This window comes from Etheostoma cragini, chromosome 5 (genome assembly GCF_013103735.1).
Source record: "Etheostoma cragini isolate CJK2018 chromosome 5, CSU_Ecrag_1.0, whole genome shotgun sequence".
Classification (NCBI taxonomy): Eukaryota; Metazoa; Chordata; class Actinopteri; order Perciformes; family Percidae; genus Etheostoma; species Etheostoma cragini.
In genome coordinates this window covers 4538674-4558878 of record NC_048411.1, presented here as the reverse complement: position 1 = coordinate 4558878, position 20205 = coordinate 4538674, and the positions used below count along the sequence as shown (strand labels likewise).

At 41.3% G+C, this 20205-nt stretch overlaps 1 protein-coding gene across 5 annotated transcripts in view; it reads left to right on the top strand.

Moving 5' to 3' along the window:
* aopep (aminopeptidase O (putative)) overlaps window positions 1-20205 on the top strand; it is a 66365-nt gene that overhangs the window by 34378 nt on the left and 11782 nt on the right. For 4 of the 5 annotated variants that reach the window (XR_004656622.1, XR_004656623.1, XM_034871623.1 and 1 more), the window contains exons 13-14: window positions 49-135; window positions 16552-16668. Coding sequence is in view for 3 of the 5 variants with exons in the window: in XM_034871623.1 (XP_034727514.1) it covers window positions 49-135; window positions 16552-16668 (204 nt within the window). In the remaining 2 variants the exon portion in view is untranslated. The remainder of the gene's footprint in view (window positions 1-48; window positions 136-16551; window positions 16669-20205) is intronic. The other variant, XM_034871625.1, reaches the window with a different exon arrangement.

The window sequence follows — 20205 nt, the reverse complement described above, 5'->3', positions numbered from 1 at the left end:
CCCCCCCCCCCCCCCCCCCTAATCTTCCGCCCATCCTCCCTCCTGCAGGTTGTAAAATGGATTCTCCTCAGTCAGAGTCATCAGGGAAGGGGCAGAAAGCGGAAGAGAATAGAGCTCAAGGTGAACTACAAAGAGGTAGGAGGCACTCTACTGTATTAAGACCTGTCTACCTTCCCTCTGCTTTACCTTTTTAACTCTTGGAGGATCCCTTTCTCTTTTGGAAACCGTTATCCTCCTATCCATCTGGATTTTTGCTCTTTTAAAGTCTGTGATTCTTAAGCTGTACAGTATTTTTGCTTGTACAACGAACACAATTATCCCCCATTTCTGTTTATGTGTTTCTGCAATCAGCAGACTACCCTGTACTTGTTTAAGTCTGTGTTTATTTTGTGTCACATGCCTCTTTAACCTTTTAAGAGCTTGTATACATCACATCCCCTCCACTGTTTCTGTGTGTGGTCATGGTGTCTGTGTTGGTCCGGAGGGGGTAGGGAACATTCAGCCTCGACATTCTGGGTTTCGAATCTGGCCTTGAACCTTTAATGCATCCCACTTTCTCTTCCCATACTTCCTTTCAATTCACACTGTTTCCTACCAAATAAAATGTCGAAATATGCCATACAAATACCCCAAAAGATGGTTTTGTCTCTATTTAGTGTTAATTAGTCCCCTTTAGGGATGGCTAATCCCCTACACCCACTGATTGACACTCACACTTGCACACGCCTGCATCATTAATGAACGCACACTGATCTATAATCCACACAAAGCCAGAAGTCATTAGCAAGAGTAGATCAGCTTTTATATATCATTCACACAATGTGCACAGATATTGTAGACTGTAGGAAACATTTGTAAAGCCTCTCATTTTTTGGACTGTATATTTTATGGCATTTTATGGCATCTAAAATTTCCTTTGGAATGAATAACGTATCTATCTATCTATCTATCTATCTATCTATCTATCTATCTATCTATCTATCTATCTATCTATCAATCTAAGTAAGTTAGGTAAGTGCCCCTGGGTGTCTTTGAATAAAATTTTGGATGGTAAAAATCCATTCATCCATTGCCGAGAATATTGTATATATCCAGTAACCTTTAAGTGCTTTAAATTTCCCTTCCACACTTTGCACCGCAGTTTTCATGAGATGTAATATATGCTTTATTCATAAGCAAAGACATACATGTTTAGTATTAAATAGTAGTATTTAGTATTTAGTATTTTATTAAATATTGTGTTGGAACATTAATTTTCTGGATAAGATTACCTCTAATTCCTGTTTTGCAATTTGGAGCGCACAGTGAATGAAATGCCTGTGGAGTCCGTAGCCAGTGCAGCCCCCTTTAACCACCTGATACCTACCGTCTGGCATATTTACAACGTACACACACATACACACAGATACACTTACTTCTAAGGGGCAGCAAAAGGGCCTCTTCCTGTGGGGGGCAGAAAGCACTGAAATCAGCCTCATGAAAGAATAGCCAATTACTGTCCACTTGGTCATGCACAATAGTAAAAAAGAGGAGGGAAGGAGGAATGGACGGACGGATGGAGCGAGGGAGGGGGGGGGGGGATGTAGGGGCGGGGGTTGCTGGAGGTCAGCGTTTGAAGTTGCACCATAAAAGCCATCCTGAAAGGAACTCCCCCCCCCTCCATTTCCATCCACCTCTCTCCCCCTGCGGCCCAGCCCTCTCCTCTCTCCTCTTCGACATCTCCCTCCCTTCTCTTTGTTTCAGTGTAGAGAGAGTGCCCCGTGGATGGACCAGGTGTATTTTATATTACTCCTTCATGTACTTCAAACAGCCCAATTTCTACACAACCCCTCTTTTCATCTACCTTTCCTCCCTTTTTTCTACCCTGCTTCTGCGTACCAGCCTGTTGCAAGACTATAAATCACGCAGCAGACCCAATCGGCAAAAGAGTAGAGAAGAACGGGGAAAAAGGTGATTAAAAGACAGAAGACAGGAAGGTAGACATGAAAGAAAAAGTTGGGATGAATCAGACATGAAGATATAACTGGAGCAGGAAGCAACGAGAGTGAAATATGAAAAACACACCGCTGGACATTATGTATCCCCTGTGTTTATCTATTAGATCTTCTTAATTTGGAGTGGAAACATGGATTCAAGCCACAAAATGATGCAGCTGGAACAAAACAAACAGAAAAAAATTAAGCAGAGGATTCAAGAATGGAGTGACATTATGGGAAGGGAAAGAGAGGATGAAGATTGGAGAAAGAGCAAGACAAGTGGTGGGTGGGAAGTTGATGATTATGAATTCCAGGAAGGTAATGAATCTGTTGTGGGCATTTGAGGAAATGATGAGTGGATATTTTAGGAGATGAGAGATGAAATATTAGTGGCCTGGTTAGATGATGTAAGAGCAGTTAGGAAGAGAGGAAAGAGATGGCGAGGGATGAAATAGAGAAGGTAGGACCTTTTGTGGGTAGGAATAAGTCTGAGCCAGGGTTGTATTTAGTGCTAATGACATCATGGATGATTAGGGAATATACACGAGCCAGACAACCCCCACAGAGCAGACTGAGATCTGGTCAATTTATTAGAGCCAAAGTTTACGACCAACTTCCTTTTTTTTGGTGGTACGTTATTGATTCACGTGCATCTTAGTGTGAGCGTCTGACTTTTTTTTTGTGTACACGTGTAACTTGTGTGTGTGCGTGGGATGAGCGTGCGTGTGTCCAGTGTGTGTGGAGAGGCCTGTAGAGGGATATTAGTCACGCTTGTGTGGTAATGGGCCTCATTTTGCTCTCATTTTCATCTGCAGTCTCCATAATAACAGGGTCCGTCTGCCCCTGCTGATCAGGACAGGAAGCCCTGTAGGGGAAAAGTCGTGAGTAGTGGGAAGTCTTGGCCAACTTTTCTGGCAACGACAGGCTCCTATGCTCTTTAAAGATGCTGTTTGTAAGTTGTTATTGATCGGGGCCTTATATAGATCAAGATGATCAATATTTGTTATACCTAAAGCTTTCCTAAAATGCTTTGGTGTATAGTATGTTCAATACTCTCAGGGATCATGGCACAAGGAATCTGCAGAATTGGCTTAATGGCTGACACATGCAGCAATTCCGATATAGAATTTTTTTTTTTTACTTGATTTAAAGTTCTTAATGTTACTGGAGGAAATGACCTCCATGCTTGTGGTTTAGTGCCTTGGAATACAATATTCTTGATGCAGTATGACACATCCCAGTGTTATCGTGCAGACTCGATAAAGGTTCTGTATATAGAAAGTGTTTACATAGCTCTTCCTCTGGATAAACAAATCCAGGAAATGGTGTAATCCTGAATTCTTGTCATTCCAGCAGAGATTATTCTGCACCACACTATTTTTAATTTACCTCTCTGAATCTAAGGCTGCAAAATTATTATGACCACCAAACTTATTTAGGTGGATATTGAGATCGTAATTATGAATCACCAAAATATGATCTATGCTGTATTCTTTATAGTATCTTGTTTGTTTGAACCACACCTAATAATTTCAACCTTTTGTAATTGAGATTTTACAGGGTAAAACAGCAATTTATGATGAGAAACGCCAAATCTGTGTACAGATTGTGCGGAGAGCATAATGTACTGTATGTCAGAGCAGCGAAATATTTCTCTCTGTTATAATAACTTCACAGATGGAGCAGAATAGGTGGATGATGAGTCTGCCTCTGTCATCTATTATTTGCATCTATGTGGCAATATGCACTTTTTGGGTTGATGCTATTGGTTACTGTGGAAACACGTACCACCAGGTTTATGTTATGGCTAAAGCAGAAGCAGCTATGTTACATAAACTACACATTTACAGTTGATAGGGCAGAAAGCACTTTCATCTGTTTTTAAAAACCTTCAGAATGGGCACCCGGGGGGGTCAGTTGGTAGAGCAGGTGCCCACATACAGAGGGTTAGGGTTAGGGTTAGGGTTACTCTTCCCCTTTCATGTCTTCAGCTGTCCTGTCAAAATAAAAGCCTGAAAGGCCCAGAAAATAACAACAGGTTTAGAGGAACAGCCTGTCTTCAAACTGCTTTACAAACTGTACAGGGTCATCTTATTATTTCTTTGTGCATTTTTCCTTTATTATGCGACAGTAGTAGAGATATGTAAAAAGATAGTTGGTGAAACAACAATAAAACAAAGTTCCCTGACCGGACTCAAACAGGGAAGGTCCCAGACACAAGTGTGTCCAAAAGGTGTGGCTAGAGTACCTTTTCCGCCTCTTCTGTCCATTCCTGGCACCAATTCTGCTTTATACATAACATATAAGTATGATAACTCTACTGCCATTAAAGTCAAGGCCTTTTGGAGATAATGTGAACCCACAGACAAGTGAACAGAGTTTGAGTGCTGACGGAAATCCCTTGAGTTGTACTGAGGTGCGATATTGATGGTTCAACGGGGGAGATAGGATTGGTAACTTGAGTCCCTGTGTGGGAATAAACAGCAGGAAGGGCGTGATCAAAAAGCCTCTTCAGTTGGTTGGAGACGGAATTTAAGTCCTTGTTTTGTTGCGTAGAGTTAAATTGGTTGTCTGTGCGCTATAAATGTTGTTGGTTATTTTCTTATACTCTTCCTCTCTTTTTGTTTATTTAGACTTTGACCAGTAGCCGTGAAAGGATGCATATCTGTTCAGAAATGGTGTTTTTATCGCATCTGTGTTGTTTTCTTTGATAAGACGCTGCTTCAAAGTACACTCAGGCATATTTAGAAATGCAAACTCCTAAGCAGTGTTGACGAGAACACATCTGCTTTTCTCTGTTTTCTTATTTCTACTGTACTGTTTCCTGATACCTCCTTCTTCCCTTCATTTTCCCTTTCTCTTTCTCTCTTACATGTTTTTTACTGTCTCTCTTTCTGTTTCTCTCTCTGTGATTTATTGGCAATGAATCAGGAATGAGGGAGTATGCCGGAGGAGAGATGGGAACATTCAGGGAAACGGCTGGTTCCGGCCAGACTTCATCAGGATAGGAAATGGTCGGAAGAAAAGTGTGCACGTGTGTATGTGTGTGTGTGTGTGTGTTTCTCCATTATCAGACCAAGCGGGGATCAGCTAAGGTCTGCTCACACACTTAGTCCACTAATAAGCGCTACAATCCTTTCATTGTCTTCAAATTCCGTTTTCTGAAGCGTCGAGCTTCTGATTAGACACTTCCAGCAGACAGGTTTCAGGCGAGAGGTCAAGCGAAAAGCGAACCATCGGTTCTCTGGGCTTTTTGATACTTGTTTCATAATATCAATCTGGGCTGCTTTGGTGGCATTTTTCCAAAGAGAGACACTTTATAGCCAATGTGTTGCCAGATAAACAGGTGCATTTGTGCAGCAACGGCAGCCATGCACATGTTGTAAAAGATGGCCATGGTGAAGAGGGAAATGAGCTTGGGGGTGCAGTTCTCTAATCAACTTTTTGTTGTCATCAATGATCATTAGCTTTGAATAGTGACTGAAAGGATAAGATAATATGGGCACAAGAGGAAGCTATCATAGCTTATTACCTGTGTTTCACCATCCACTTTTATTTAAGCTCCTCTGTTGGAGAGAAATGGTTTGCAGACAGTTATGAGACAAGACAGGATTTGAGGATACCAATCAGACAGCAACAGAGTGTAAAACTCTTATCTACCTTCTCATATGCACCTGACACAACAGCACACACGTACTGTGGCATAGCTACAGGAGAATGGATTACTGCCTTCCTTTGAGTACACTAGATGATTCATGTCACGGCTAAACCCATGAGCTCGGTGAGATAGAGCAAAAGAGAAGTGGAGGAGAAAGAAAGAGAATGGAGTCGAGAACGTCCAAAGAGACAACAGAGCTGGAGTAAAACCGCAATCAGTAAAGGAATCCTACTCATCTGTGTGGATCAGTGGGGAAAACAACTGCTATTTGTTTGATTCCCCCTCCTCTCACACCGACTTTGCATTAATTTGCTACAACTTTTCAGTCCAGTTGTGTGCCTGTTTAAATACATGTTTTAGTTTGTGCTTCTCTGTTTTTTAACAAAGCTAATTTAATAAGTTCCAATTCAATTAGAACAATTAGATCAATTAGTTCCAGTTCAAATATTGTTCTAATAATGCTTTCACTGTATATGACCCCAGTGTTTAACTTGTAAAACTCATGCTGTAGATTGACAGGATATTACTGTATAAACCAAATAAAAGTAAAATCGGGACAATAAAAGTGTACATGACAGACTTTGTCTGACTGTCCATTTTATCCCATCACACAAGCTTAGAAATAATATAATAAAAGGCTTTTTTGTGCTCAATTTCGTCAAAAGTTCATGTGCGGATAGAGAGTGAAAACTGTTTCCCTTTTTATAGGCAATAAAGCTGAGAGAAATGTATTAGCAGGGCAAGTGTTAGGGATGGGAAGATTTATGTGTAGAGATTGGGAGGAGAGAAAGGAGATGGCTCCATTTGTGTTGTGTTAATGAGGGAGAGCAAGAAAGAAGGAAAGTGAGAGGAAGAGACTACCAGCGTGTATTTGTCTCATTTATCACTCAGCAGCAGTTCTTTTTTCGGGGTCATTTGAAGCCTGTCTCGTCTCGTCCGGGGACTCCCTGCAGGCTGGGCGTGTGCATGAGTGTATATGTATGTATATGTGTTTGTGAATGGAGGGTATACAGTAAAAGAGAGGGGTGTGTGCAAAGAGATCCCAGTCATGATTGACGATGCTGACAAGCTATTTCATGGCAGGCATAGCTGTTTAGAAATACCACTTAGTGCTTCAGGACTCTCTCAGGAACACACCCATGCACACACACGAACACGCGGACACACACACACACGTATTCTGAATCCCAGAAGCATTTGAGTGTCATTAAAGTGCAGCTGTGTTTGTCTTTCCAGCACACATGGAAAACACATCAGGGACGGAGAGAGAGAGAAAGACTGCTGAATATGGCTGCCACAATACATACAAAGCAAGCACAGCACTTTGTCACTTACACAAATACGCATTGTTCATTGGAGTCAATTCAAACACAAATTCAGACAATGAGTATAGTGCAGTGATATAAAAGCACGCTGTAGCGTCATGGTGTTAAGCCTAGTGGCACTTTAGCCAGATATTTAGTTCAGAGTCATGTTCAATATTGGTCGAGGCTGTAAAATGGAACTGGCTCTTGAAATGAATCAATGCTTTTCACATAAAATCTGATTTAGGCGTCACCTCATTGCTTTCATAGGTACAGTACGTAATGTGTTTGTGTGTCTGTGTGTGCACGTATGCGGCGGGCCGAGTGCTAAAACATCTTTCCTGGCAATGACTTGGGAGCCGACAGCGCCCTCAGACAGCCCTGACGCAATTAGCCTTGTCAAACACACACACACACAGGCCCATAGACGCTGTGGATTAAAGAAATCCCTGCAAAAGAAACTAATAAGTAAGTGTCTGAGAGATTGGATGGTGGGTTTCGAGGGAACTTGTCTTCACAGAAGCTGTCTGGCATATGATGCTATATGGTCAGTTTTTTAATTCCAAAAAGCAGTATTGTTTTTTCCATCAGCTATGCTACTTTTAAGTCTATCTTAAATTACCAAAGAGCATAGAAAAATCAATGGTCTAACCATTATTTTAATGAAGTGGCTTGTTGCCAAGAACCTAAATGTGCAACTTTCAGACTGATATCAACAACATAGATTGTCTAACAGATCTAATTCAAACCTGGCTTTTTTTTTGAAAAATGTTTTGGTAAAACTAAAATTCTTAAGCAACTAACTTGATCAATAATAATAAAAATAATTATGATCAATATTGCTTTTTATGTGGTCTATAAAAGGTCACAAAGTCCCAAGGTTATGGTTCCAAAAAGCTCAGATTTTGTCCATCAAACTGCCAAAACTCCAAATATATGCACTATAACTATCAAATATAAAGATGAACATAATTAAGATGCTGGGAGAAGGGAATGTTTGTTTGCTTTAAAAATAACTGACTGAACAGATAATCAATTACCAAAAATAGTAATTAATTAATGAACTATTTATTTTCAGCTCGATGAATGTGCATTAAAAAAATTCAGATTTCTTCGCTTCATCCTGTTACAACAAATAAAATGCTGTAAAATATAGGCAAATAGACTTTAATAGAAGTCATAGTAAGGATGAACATGCTGTTTTGCAACCATGAAGCTGTGTATCCTGTCATTCATGCTGCCACAGGATGACAACATAGAACTACTGTCTTAATCTTTCCAAATGTCTGAAGTGATCTGTGTATTCCGACAGACACACATAGAAGCCGTTCAGTTGCTGGAAACAGCCAAAATGCAGGCAACAAACTCCCCAGTCTGGGATATCATGTGTTCCTGAGCTGGATGTGGTCTTATCGTAGGGAAAAAAAACCTAGAAGGGTTGTCTTCCTTGAGGTTAAATGCAAAGTAAACAACAAGTCTTGGATTTCTTTCCCCTTTTTTTTCTGTCGCTGCCTCTCTGTGATGCTCTCACTTACTCCATCTTTCTCCTGCTTCTGTGGTGTCCTCTGTCAGTCTCTAATATCTACCTTTTTTTTCTTCCTGTGTGTGTGTGTACGTGCGTGCGCTCTTTGTGGTGCATGACTCCACAGCTGTGTTCGTGCGTCTGTCTGTGCAGCAGATATCTGGGCTCAGTCCATCCTGCATACCTCTGTCAGCTCAAACTACTTAAACCCAGCCAGCTTGGAGTTCACGTAGGAGACACACTGTACACACACACACATACAAAGACCAACAAACAAAGATGTCTGTCTGGGTTTCCAGCACATCAACACAGCCCCCACAAATGCAGAAAGACAGTTTCCTCCTGAACATGACCTTTCTCTCTGATGGCTCTGGCGAGGTTAGCCTCTCTCTGCTGTCTCCTCTTCCCTTCTGTCTTTTTCTGCCACTTCCTGTTCGTGTTTGACTCTGCCTGCTAGAGTCATCTCATCTTCCCTCTTCCCACTCTGTCTCTTAGCGTCTTTTTCTCAGTGTATCTTTCAACAGCAGTAGATGCTATCGCTCCACAGCGGAGGTCATCTCCGGTGCATGTTTGTGTTTTACCCCTATTATTGTTGTCATCCAGCTAAACCCAGCTTGAATGGACAACTCCTAGCTCCCTGCGTGTGTGTGTACATGGATGTGTGTTTGCTTTTGCCTTAAGTTTGTGTCCTGACATTTAGGAACCTATCTACTACAGAATGGGCTGGTAAAATTGCCAACATAAAATTGTATGAGCTGACAAACCTTTTTGGACATTTCCGTGTGAGTCTGTACCCTTTTCACCCTAGTACTATTTTAATCAAGACCAGCACACACCACTGATAATATTCATTCAGAGGAACCTCAGATCTTAGAAGAAACTGCAGTGTGACTGGAAGCCACTGTTGTCCCCCTTTTGGAAAATATATAACCACAACCCCTAGGTGTCTCTTACCCTCTCGGGATCAGGCCAGAACAAATGACATGAGGAAATTAAACCTTGGTGCTCTGCTATTTTCAGCCGTAGTCACATGTCTTACTTACGTACCTTATGTGTTCAGGGAATGGGCAGTAATCTGTGAGATAACTGAATGTGTTGTTTTAGTGTGTGTGTGTGTGTGTGTGTGTGTACCAATACGGTGATGACTTTGGATTGAGATTGCAGTATCTCCCTCCTAATTTTCCGAAGCAGGACATAGCCAACCATCTGAAATTCTACAGTGACATATAACAGCAACAAAGGATACATTTGTATAATTCTTTGAAAATGTAATTGAGGTCAGTTTTAGCTCTACTCATGAACAATCAGTCATAATGTGTAAAAAAGTAATTCTCAGATTGCATATTATATGTGAATAAGAATATGTGCAATGGGCAACCTGGTGATATTAAATCATTTTGTTGTTGTTATTATACTGTAAATCACATTAAACAAATAAATAAAAAGAAATATAGTATATAATATCACCTGATTTATCCTTACAAAGAATTTTAGGGGTGTATCTGTTTCCAATCCGTTTGTCCGTATGTGGTTACACAAAAAGTCCTGTTGGCCTCTAATCTCCACCATTCCTTTCTCCTGACCTCTCTCTTTGTCTAAGCTGGCGTCCAGCTGTTTGATTGTGTCACTGTAGTACAAATGCTGCAGAGTTTTCCCTATTTCACACAAACAGAGTCCTTTTGTTCCACTCCTGTTTCAAAGGACTCTCTCTTTCAAAGGCATACGGGTGGTGCGAACACTCAAGTCTCCGGTTGGGACTCCTACTGGCTGGTTAGGGCACCTGCATCTAAGGTAGTAGGATCTAAGGGGGCTTGTTATACCCTTATGGTGAAGGCGGCAAGTGAAAATGAGGTGGAGGCCCATGCCTGTCTCTATTCCCCCAAAACAACCAATTGCACAAGAAGTGACAGGACTATCCTACAGGGGAATTGTGCTTTTCAAAATGTGGAAGAAAAGATAAAAAAAAGAGCAACAGGTTTTGGGAGTAGGAAGAATGGTAAGAGGGAGGCAGGGGAGGCATCCATTGGAGACAGTTAGATTTGTGGCTTACGTCAAAGCACTGGGTGCCAGAGATTCATTAAACTTCCCCTGTTTTGGAGGTGTGTGTGTGTGTACATGAGTTTGAATCAGCGTGGTGATGAGTGGGAGAGAAAACATGTTAATTGCCTTCAAGATCAATGCCAAATTAAAGGAACATAGCATTTTACATAACAATCGCCCCACCTTCTTCAGCCACACAAAGAAAAAATGAAGTGTTGAGACAGTAAAGGAAAGCTATCTGATTAGCCAAAGACTACGAGCTTTATACCCCATGAGTGTGAACACGCGCTTTGTGTTGGTGTGTTGTGCGGGTGTGTATATTTGCCCGGTTGAACCCCCATCAGAGCGAAGTCCTAGTCATTCCGGGCCCACTGTGTGTGCTTTTTTTAGCTTAACCTCTGACTCGCAACCCCGTTGTGACGCTGCTTTTCGATAGACGTTAACAGTTAACGTAAATATACATCTTCATCCACACTCTAAGTAGACGTGGTTGTTGATTAAAGCAGTTTTCCAAAATTGAAAAACAAAGAGTGCATGCTATTAATGGCTAGATTGCAGATAGAAAATTGCAGCTTGTAGGTCATCGGCAAGGTCATCCGTCTGCGGCCGGCGCTATCTGCGAGCGCGTCACTGAGCAGCAGCAGGTGTGACATCATTTCAGAAGACAGCTCCATTTCACGTGTATAAACGGTAGCATGTGACTCACAGATGACCTTTCAGCTTCCCCCTGGGTGTGTGTTTGTGCATGTGCGTGCTCCATCAATTACCTGAAATTGCTTTACAAAACCTGTGATGTCAGCAGGCCTTTTTATAATGTCTTTTTAGACTTTGTGAAGCTACAAGATTGCATTATCATATTCCCACAGTGTATGCATTTATTTTTATTTAGCCACTTATCATATTAATAGGTTTTATACTTATAGGGTCCTCTCATTACTGCTGTGCCTTATACTAAACTCTCCCACACATGCTTCTGCAAGCAGAGGCTCTTGCTGCTGTATGTTAAATAAAGTCATATGTTCCTTCCTGGGAATCATGGGAACTCAATCTGTTACATACATTTAGACATTTGAGCATTTACACTTCATTCATTCAAGTCTCATATCTTACTATTAGAGAAGTATACTGTTTTATGAGAGGGTTTTCTAAGAACTGAATGACCACTTGCCAAAATGTAATATACATATGGTTTTCCTCTTTTCGCCTCTTGCTTGCTATTATTTAGTTGTTCTACATTTTAATTCTATGTAGCTGTATAGCGCAATACAAGCTCAATTAAAAGTGTAAGTATTTGTAATGCCATTTGAGATGTCATGACTGAGAGCATCTTAACAAGACCTCAAGCCCAGTGCCCAGTGCTGCAGCAGTTTGAGCAGATGAATGCTTGGGCCCTTAAAACAAGTGTAAAATAAAGAGACAGAGAGAGATAAAGGACACAAGGAGGGGCATATAATTGGAGAAGTCAGGCACACTGTTTGATCCAGTGAAAAGAAGAGTGAAAAGGTTGGTATGGAGACAGGGAGCAGACAGTTATGGAGACAGAGGCAAAGGGAGAAGAAAGGGAGGGATTTGAGGGAAAGAATGAGTGAAACCTTAGTACCTGAGGTGTGGGCTGAGGCCTTTAGCTGCTGGTGCCAGAATGTGTTTTTACGAGCCTGCGGTCAGACAGAAATAAAAGGCAGCCGAGCGGCTGAATGGCATGTCACACACACACACACATACACACACACACACACGATTCAATGGCCTCTCACAGTTTGGTTTTATAATGTCACAGCTATTCAATGTCTCCAACCCCCATAATGCAATGCGACTGAACAAGCAGCAGGGTCTTGTCAGTGGTACGGATGTAGGGAGCAAGAAAAGGAATCATCTGTGCTTTGCTGCCAAGGGCATAGAAATAGGTTATGTTATGTTCTTTGGAGTCATATAGATTTTATAGTCTGTTAGTCCAATCAGTGGCTTTTTTGCATCTCTTTGGTGCTTTTTCTCTTTTTTGTCTCTTGTTCTATGAGCTTGGCTTCTCCCATAAGTGACAAGCAACCCAGGTGTTTGAGGGTTCTAGTCATAATGCTTGATAACAGGATAGTGATGATTCAGCAGGGGTTATCTCAGGTCCCTCTTAGAGAGATGTGATGGTAAAGGGCGGTTGACTTCTTGCTGTAGAAAGAGACACGGGTGTAGACACTGATCCTCTTTAGCATGTTATCGTGGGAATTATTGTGCGCATAAAGGCTCCTTCAAAAGGACACAAGCTGGCCCTCTTATGTACTGTACAGAACTCAGAGTGGTACTCAGTGCCATTGCAATGGAAATGCTGAAGAAGTGATGGATTATTGGAAAGGGACAGAAAAAATATTAATTATTTTATGTTGGACACCCTTCATCATATTGTACACCATCTCAGGAAAGGAAGTGCAGAGTAGCCGGAGCCTTACAAATGTATCAAAAACAATTTATTCGTAACTCTTAACTCATGCTTTATTGTAGCCAGATCAGTGTTAGGGGTATAACTATCACAAGAAGGCCCCTGTTGATGCTGTGAGGGTGTGTGTACACATTCTGTACAAAAAGGCTTAAGAGCTTTGATGACTTTTGTGCTGTATGAACATGTTATACAGCAGCAGCAGCATGACTAATATTGCTTAGTCCCATGGTTCCATGCGCCCACACGCATGCACTGAGACACACACACACACACACACACATACACACACCTATTGTATATATACTTTCATTTATAATATGTGGTGGACATCATATCCTGTATTTACAGTAGCTTTTTGTCTTATCAAGCTCTTAGTCACTGAGGTAAACAGTCAGACAACATTTGTGTGTGTGTGTGTGTGTGTGTGTGTGTGTGTGTGTGTGTGTGTGTGTGTGTGTGTGTGTGTGTGTGTACGGGCTGTTTGTAAGTGCCTGTGTGGCATTCTTCCGACTCTACCCGGTAATAAAGGCGAATCCAGCCATGGAGTTTACCTTTCCCCCAATAATTGCTCTCTGTCTATCACCCACACACACTCAACCATAGAGTTTGCTTCTGCTGCACTGGATTCAAATTGTGTTTCCGATTGGGGTGAAACGGTACACAGAAGTTTGGTAGAGTTTGGTACAATGGAGGGAAAAGCAAAACATTGTTTTTCTCAGGCTGTACCACCTAGTTTCATACAGTCTCTCCCCTGAGCTAGCTGCACCGGCCTGAAGTGTGTAAAGTAAGATGTAAACAGTATACAATATGTACCCCACATCATCTCCAGACTCCATCTGGAACTTGTAAACACAATAAGACAATAATTGAAAAATACAGCATCTCTGTTCTCTGCAAAGACGAACTAAATCACCTGATTAATGCAACGTTATAAAGACGTCTCCCAGCTATTTTTCACCGCAGACAGCTGCTCTCTGCCTGGCTAAAGCTAATACATTTAGCCTAAAAAAACAAGGCTTCCCAACTAATGTTACAGTTCGGAGCCGCGACGCTGGAAACGTAACTCTAATCTACAACAGCAGTCTTATCCACCACTCTCTCGCCGGTACTACTGTAATTGACTGGGAAACCCAAGTCTTCCCAAACTTGCGATCTTAAAGAAGCTGTCTGGTCCTCAAACTCTTTGCCTCATAAACCAAATCGCGACGCCCGTATCGTTTTGGTTCAATACGAATACATGAACCGTTCCACCCCTACTACCCAAGCACGGGCAATCCACAGAAAACAATGAATGTACGTTGTAAAAAGTACCCTAATAAAGTACACGCAAGCTGCAGTAAGGTGCAGTACTTGAGTAATTTAGTGTTTTTAGATAAGAAGATGAGAGGGAGACGGTCTAAGGAAGTGGATGTTAGTTGCTATTGATGAACTGACTTCACCATGTAGATGTTTCATGTGATAAGACGGACAATCGTTTTCCTACAGTGCAGACATATTGATTACCCCCATAGCAACATAAGTACATACAGGCACAACAGGACTTTACAGCCAGAGGGATGTGTGTGTGTGTGTGTGTGAGAGCAGTGTTTTATTGCTGTGGACTCCTCACTTTTCAAAGGGTGGAAGAGTGAGAAGGATCATGGGTGGGCCCCAAAGAGACCCTTTAGAGAGGGGGACGCCACTTCAGAAAACACTTAGCATTCACAAAATGGAGGGAGAGGACAGAGAGAGGGTGAGACTCAATAGAGGGTGAAGGGCAAGACTGGATATCAGATTTTCCACGGAGTTAGACGGTCATCAGTGTGTGTGTGTGTGTGTGTGTGTGTGTGTGTGTGTGTGTGTGTGTGTGTGTGTGTGTGTGTGTGTGTGTGTGTGTGTGTTTTTGCATATACGTATCACTAGTGGTGTTTGATTTGACCATTTGCCAGCTGGAGTCTGGGTGTTATTTCCTCAGCTCCAACAGCTACATACTGAATTACCTTCTGGTTTTAAGTCAGGTATTTCCCAGCAGCCTTTGGAAGTTATTTACCAAAGATAGCTTTAAATTGATAGGCTCCTTTGTCACAAAATATATAATGCATGTATGCTTTATGTGTTTTCCTGAATAGAAAAGTTGTTTGTCTTCCTCTTTTTGTTGTTGTTGCTCTTTCTCTCTCTCTTGCGCTCTGCTTTTCTTAGCCCTCCTGTTGTCCTCTGGTCAAATTTGACCTCTTTAAAAAAATGTTTTACCACATTACTACAAAAAATGGATTGGATTCCATACAACGTTCTTTGCAAATAAAATGTATCACTTTCATTCCTCATAAAACTCATCTGTACGTTCCTCTGATCTTAACTATTAGTCAAAATAAGTAATTATTTCTGCTCAAATATTAGGTATAATTCTATATAAATGAGGGTTATTGACCGTGAATTTCAAAAAGTACTGTAAAACTAGTGGTAGTGTTAGTGAAAACTAAAAACAAAGACTGAAAAAGGCACAAACAATTTCAAATTTGTGTCCCTTTTTGAAGTTGTCTTTTGTGATATTGTCCTCTTGTAAATAACAAACAAACAAAGGGAGCAAAAATGTCAATTTTTTGTCCCTTTTTTGGCCCGGGAGGACAACCAAGGGTTAGTCACATGCGTATTTTCACATCAGTCTCTGCCGGGCCGTCAGCCATTAATGTCCCAGCCATTAATGTCCCCAATAGTGTCCCAGACTGGGGAAAAGAGAGAATGTGTAGCTGGAAGTTCTGGGTGTAAGCAGGAGAGAGGCAGGCAAGGCTGGGCACAGCTCTCTCCAGAGGAGGATGTTGCTCTCTCGTATCGCTGCCCACATCCATCCTCAGAATAATCATCTAAATTTACCGCTGAGTTTTCCCGTCCCTGAAGATGTTAGTCATTAGAAGAAAATTGGTTCTTTCCTTTAGGTTTAGCTCAGGACATCACAATCAGTACATGCACTATTAAGAAGCAACAATGAGGCATTTTCTACTTCTGTTTTTCGAAATCTAAAGGCGCTGTTATCGCTGCAATCAGGGATTTCATTGTAATCTTACAACCTACAAAGATTTTAAAAGATGTCTTTGGCAGCGTGTGTCCCTGAGCAGTGCTGCTCCCTTTGTTTTTTTTACAAGAGGACAATATCAAAAAAGACAACTTCATTGCTTTTGTTTCACTTATCTCTCTGCTCTTGAATCGAATCCCAAATCATTTCCCTTCATCTGTCCTATTTTGCCTGTTTTGTAATATTTCCCAGTTGTACAAGATTCACTTGGTTTACCATATTTATTTAATCGGCATTTCGGCTCTGTTTTATTATGCTACCGTTTCCTCTGTTTGAAGAGCTGCATTAATTGCCTGCTTTATATTGATGTGTTTTTTCGTCTAGCCTTTCCTAGCACTGAAAATAAAACAAATGAAACTTTTAGAAAATAAAGTAAACATAAATATGTTTGAGAACAGGCTCACAGCTTGCAATATAATAATCAGATTTCTATTATTGTAGTTAGAAATTGCTGGGGTATAGGAGATGTGACTTTTTGCTCATAATATCCAATAATGTCTTAATATACAGTATGTTATGGGGTTGTACAGTATATGTCAGCACCATTAACCTAATTATTGTTTTGTCTTCTCAGGTGATGTCGGATCAGCTAGTGATGCTTTTGGAGCTTCTGCTGGAGGAAGAGGCGCTGAGCGCGGCAACAGTGCGCGCTCTGCAGAGAACTTACAACCTACAGAATCAAGACGCTGAGGTAAGACCACACACACGTGCAACCATTCACCCACACACACATGTTCAGACTCAAGTGAGCATATGCATCCAAGCTCCATAATCTCCTCCAATAATGAAATGTAGATGGTTTCCTCTCCCTTTCCATCCCAAGGCACAGCGCTTAGTAATGTGTAATAAATTCTGTTGTAATAGCAGCTCTCTTCTTTACAGCCACCATTACTGACTAAATCCCACAAGTATTCTCTTCATGTTTTAGTACTGCACAAAGTTCCTTAATGGTACTATTAACGATGCTTGTGAGAATGTGTGTGTGTGTGTTTTCTTGTCTGTGTTTGTGTTCTGCAGCTGTGTGTGTTGGTGGCTGAAGAGTTCTTTACTGTACAGCGCCGCCTCTCAGTACAGGAGCATGAGTGTGAAAACACAGCTGCGTCGGAGCCCTTAAAACTGCTAACCTTCATCGTTAACACATAGCTCGTCTTGAGAAGAAAAATTTTATTCATATTTAGTTTTCTAGAAGCTCTTATTGATTATATGAGCTGTTTTGTTGGGGCGGTAATGTATATAATGGGGCTCAGATGTTCTGTTGTATGAGGGCAATTGAGCGGCTATTGCACTGAATCCAGACATTACATTAGACAATCAGACCCCTTGTTCAAGTTCCCACAAATACAAAAGTTGCTTCTAAATTAGATTGTTTAACGTATTTCTGTCAGTTTATTAGCTAGAAGTTTGTTTTAGTGACTTTATTCAGTTTTTGATGTTACTGTCTTGTATTTAATTTTAGTATTTAACGTTGCAATCAACAAGCTGAGGCCACTTTGCCTTTGGCCTTGGGTCCAGTTCTACGTGTAGGCCCCTTTAGTCAGACTTCCTGGCAGATGAAAGCTGTTTCTCATCTGCAAGTTCCATGAAAAACTTTTAGTGTTCGCTAAAAATACACAGGGCCATTATGCACACAGTCATGCATGGAAACACACACCCTTTCTCTCATACATCAACATACACACTCCTGAACGCACCTGTCTAAAGGCAATGGTCTGTCCTAATGTTAGTAATCTCATTCAGAAGAGGTTAATCACCTATGTCTATTCTTATGAACGTAGCAATACATTCTCCTTTCATTTTCTCTCTTTCTCTCCCTATCTGGCTCCTGGTCTGATTGGATTCCTCTTCTCACTCAACTTTTCTATGCCTTTCTATGCCTTTTCTGTTTTCATCTGCATCCTCTTCAGATAAATAATATGTTTAAAATTCTTACATAAACACAAGCCCCTCATTGTTCACCTCAGAATTAGAGCTTTTCAAACCCTAACTTTAATGACAGACTTTCATGATTTGCTATCTGATCAATTAATCCATTTTATAAGGTTTTTTCCCATTACTACAACTTAATCTGGTGAGAAAAGCACAGTATGCCGTTACATATTGTTTCACCACCTGTTGCTTGTCTCTCTCCATACAGTGGAGGGACATTTATAGTGATACGCTCTGCAGTGAATGTGATAAAGAAGCTTGTTTCTGGGGTAAAGGGGCTGAGAAGAATAGCGTGCAAGCTAAAGACTGTGTGTGTGTGTGTGATTTGTGTGAACATGTACACGATAGTGAAAGGAAATATGTGGCTGACCAGCATTGTGCGTGCCGTGGGACAGCTTTAGAAACAGTGTGACCATGAATACATGTGTGAGTGTGCCTGTGAGCTGGAGCATGTGCTTGCATGTTTGAGAGAGAGCGTGCGTGACTTTTCCCATTCCTTTCATATGCGTGTCATGTCATACGAGATGCTGCGTGACTCTATGTTTGCGTGTGCATGTATGTGCGTATGCACGCATGTAGTTTCGTGAGGGCATTTCTGATTTTTGGTGAGAGCGTAAATGCAGGCTTGTGAGTCAAGCACACAGGACACATTGTTTGTGCCCAGGTTAGGTTTACTCCATAGAAACTTCACTGGACCACATTAAGTCTGGTTCCCCAACAATTGGACCACAGAAGAAGAGGCTAGAGTTAATAATAAACCAAGTGTTGAGGGAAAAAAGTCAACCTAAGTTAATTTGTATAGCCTTATAGCACAATGTGTGTGGACTGGAAACCAAAACATTTCCTCAATTGTACAAAAAAAACCTCTAATGGGAAAAATTGAGAAAGATCACAGAGGAGGAAATCCCTGTCCAGTCCTTATACAGTAAGATATACATTTTTTTTTTTAAGTGGCAGCTATAATAAGGTAGTGTCATGGGCCACAGATATAATGTTAAAAGTAGAGCTGAAACAATTACTAATCAACTCATCGTGTTTTGACAGAAAAGGAATCATAGTAATTTTTCAAGCCAAAATGCCAAACATTCCCAGGGTTCAAGCTTGTCAGAAGTGAAGATTTGCTGCTTGTATTGTCTTCTGATATAGTAAATTGAATATCTTTGGACAAAACAAGCAATTTGAAGACATCACTGTAGGCTTTATGAAATTCTGATAATTTTTTATATTGGGCACCCATGCTGGCATACAGTAGGAGGAAAAGTCAAGAACACTGTAACACTGCGTTCACATGCTTTTGCGTGTCTGTTTTGTCTATTAGATTCTATGTTTGTCATGGAAAGTGCATGCAGACACGGAGTACGTTATGTGTCGAAGTCTGTGGTGGTGGTGGAGAGTGAAGGAGGGGCAGGGGTGCAGTAATAAATGAAGGAATGTCACCGTGTTATTGCATGTGTTGTCAGAGAGAGAGAGGCCCAGCGAGAGGAAAGCGAGTAAAAAAGGGGGTAAGGAGAGGTGCACCAGGCAGCTGCTCTGCCCCAGGGCTCTCCCCAGGAATGTAACCCAGGGCAGGGAACAGCTGCTGGGACTACGCAGGCCAGAAGGGCAGGGCTGGCACCAGAGGGTACACATACTGTACACATTTGTGCACACTCACACATTCATGAATACAGACACACACATATCCTTGTTCCCATGTGGGCAGATGGTGGATGAGCGTGTTACACTTAACTTTTACCCTTTGGTTTTGTCATGTCTGGTTTGGAATTTTTGCAGCCTTCCAGGGTTAACAGAGGTGGAGAATATATGTAAAACTGAACATTTCAAATTTGAAGGATAGAGGAACTAGAAAGCTCTTTTGAGACTAATTAAACTCATGTTTATTTGGAAGGTTGCAAAAGTAGTATGAGGATTTAAATGTGGCTATTCTAGATGGTGCATTGCTCCCTCCATGTATACAGGTGGACAAACAACAAAAACTCCAATTAAGGGTGTGAATACTGTCACACAGCACACAGGTTGATCCATTTGGCTCCTTTCTAGACTGCTACCTCAAAATGAATATCTGTACAAGTGCTGTAGAAATGCTTGAGCTGTTGAAATAGAATCAATCACCCACGCTTGGTCACTGTACTCTCCAAAAGCCTATTTTTTTGTAATTCTGTTTGTGTGGAGATACTTATGGAGGAGATTAAACTACCCCAAAAAAATAAATCGTCCAAGCACTGCATATCCCGGCCTGCACACACACACACACACACACACACACACTCTCACACACACACACAAGAGCACTGCATATTCA